General features: G+C 31.7%; 1 protein-coding gene across 1 annotated transcript in view; it reads left to right on the forward strand.

The window, feature by feature from the left end:
* Positions 1 to 821: 821 nt before the first annotated feature.
* Positions 822 to 2,363, forward strand: part of ODAM (odontogenic, ameloblast asssociated) — an 8,169-nt gene continuing 6,627 nt past the window's right edge. The window contains exons 1-3 of the mRNA XM_006773103.2: positions 822 to 848; positions 1,565 to 1,630; positions 1,852 to 1,908. Coding sequence (XP_006773166.1) covers positions 1,580 to 1,630; positions 1,852 to 1,908 — 108 coding nt within the window. The 5' untranslated portion in view covers positions 822 to 848; positions 1,565 to 1,579. The remainder of the gene's footprint in view (positions 849 to 1,564; positions 1,631 to 1,851; positions 1,909 to 2,363) is intronic.

The following is a 2,363-nucleotide window of genomic DNA, read 5'->3' on the forward strand; positions in this document are numbered from 1 at the left end:
AAACCTCACTTTATAAAAAAAATTTAAATAGCATGATGAACAGGTAATAACACTTAGTTGTATTTTGAATATTAAAATCATATTTAGCAAAAAGTATTTTTAATGTGCAAAACACTCACCACTATCTTTTTAAATAAAAGCCATCATGCTTTCTATTTATGAAATTATTTATCCTAAACACTCAATCACATGGGGATATACATGTCATGGACACATAGAGATTTGGCTTTTTTTTTTTTTAGCATTTCATTCCATTAATACAAAGATATCTACTGATTTTTTTTAACATTGAACCTAAATGAAATTAGCTCATATTTACTCAGTTCAGGATTGAAGAACCAAAGAATCTTTACCATCCCTAAGTCGGTTTTGAATTTTTGTCTTTTAGACCTCTGCCTTATGTCTAATAATCTATATTTTACTCTTAAAATAAATATCCACCATTAATCTTTGACCTTCATTAAGGCTTTCAAAGTTATTCTATTATGGTATCCATTTTCAAGATGATTTTTAAAAAAAGGAGCAGAATGAAATTATTCCAGAAGATTTAGTCATAACCAAAGCAGAAACCAGGAATGATCATAAGAAAACATTTCTCAGAGGATAATTTAATGGCATTACTAAAAGTGTGGGAATCCATTTACCACCTAGATGATTAGGAAAGGGGTTATTAGCTAAGCCATTGTCTAAAACCCACTGAATCACTGGCCCTTTTGAAAAATGATTGGTCCCTTTTTTCTAAAGATGGGTTTTAAAATATAAGGGATGTTCTAAGCAGTAGAGCTAAAAGATAAAAGGAACACAGACCCTGCATGGATCTAGTATCTCTTCATAGGCAAAGGAGTGAGGTAAGATATCAAATCTTCACTTTCATAATATTAAAACCAAACTCAGTCAATCCTACAGGGTAGCCTACCAAGGTCACCCTTACTACTTGTGTAAATCAGTGATTTGAAGTAGGACAGGGTTTTCACATTTGGAGGATAAGGCATAATATACTACCATGGGTAGCACTATAAATCAATATTGCAGCTTAATTTTATAAGCTTTTTTCCTGAGTTACAAAACTATGGACTCAGTTTTTTTAGTGTTCATGTATACTTAATGTTATTAGACTTTTCAATGAAAATTATTTGTTATTAAATTGTTACTGTCAAATCTTTATTGTAGTATTTTTACTACTACATTGAATAGACATTAAAATTGTTTTTATAATAAGGACCCAGTCATAGGCTCTCCCATGGTCAAAGGGACTCACTTCTTTCTATGTAGAACAGCTCAAAGCATCAGGCCATCTTGTTTATAACTCACTCAACTGCATCATATGCCACTAAGTGAGTCATTTGGTCAAGCTAAAAGGATGAGCTAACAATTTTGGTTTGTCTCTCTGAGAGAAAATAATAATACATATATTATAGATATTTATGTCTTATATTAAATCTTAATATACAGGCAAATACTGTAAAATTCAACCAATTACTCTCCTAATTGAAAAATACCAACAAATTATTATCATGATTTTTATGTAATTTTTTTAAAGCTAAATTTCACTTTTTTTCCCTAGGTATTTCATCTGAAAATGAAAACCATAATTCTTTTTGGGCTACTGGGAGCCACACTATCAGCCCCGGTAAGTGATTTCATAGTACAGATGAAATCATTGTGTAAAACCTTTAACAAATACCAAATCCTTCTTTTATCTTTTTTTTTTTTTTTTAGATTATCCCACTCCTTTTTGGGCTACTGGGAGCCACGCTATCAGCCCCGGTAAGTGACTTCATAGTACAGATGAAATCATTGTGTAAAATCTTTAACAAATCCCAAATCCTTCTTTTATCTTTTTTTTTTTAGATTATCCCACAGCGCCTTTTGTCTGCAAGCCACAGCAATGAGGTTAGTTTAGATACTTAAAATAATCTCCTCCTTTTTGTTTGTTTGTTTTTTGAAAGTCAAATGGGGAAGAGATAAAAGCCAAAAATTCAAAATCTAGTTAGAGGCGTTAAAGATTCGTTGGTTCTTCAGTGCTCTCATGTCCATATGCATTTTCAATGTTCATGCATGTTTTATGTACCAGGTTCTTTCTAAAATATTATTTCACCATTACTTAAAAGCAATGAAAACATTTTGTGTATCTTTTTAATAGCACCTAATACAGATGTACATAGGTGTTTAGGACATCAAATGACTAATGAAATAACTTGGAATGGGCTAAAGTTGTACAATCCCATACACAGCAAGGGAGAGGTAGTTAAATCCCAACCTCTAATCACTGTAATTTAGTATAAGCTTAGTGAGAAAACATCTCACCTCTAACAGGAACCTAAGATTAGTCAGCTCTGACTTGTGCTAACACAATAATTTCC

This window comes from Myotis davidii, unplaced genomic scaffold (genome assembly GCF_000327345.1).
Source record: "Myotis davidii unplaced genomic scaffold, ASM32734v1 scaffold106, whole genome shotgun sequence".
NCBI lineage: Eukaryota > Metazoa > Chordata > Mammalia > Chiroptera > Vespertilionidae > Myotis > Myotis davidii.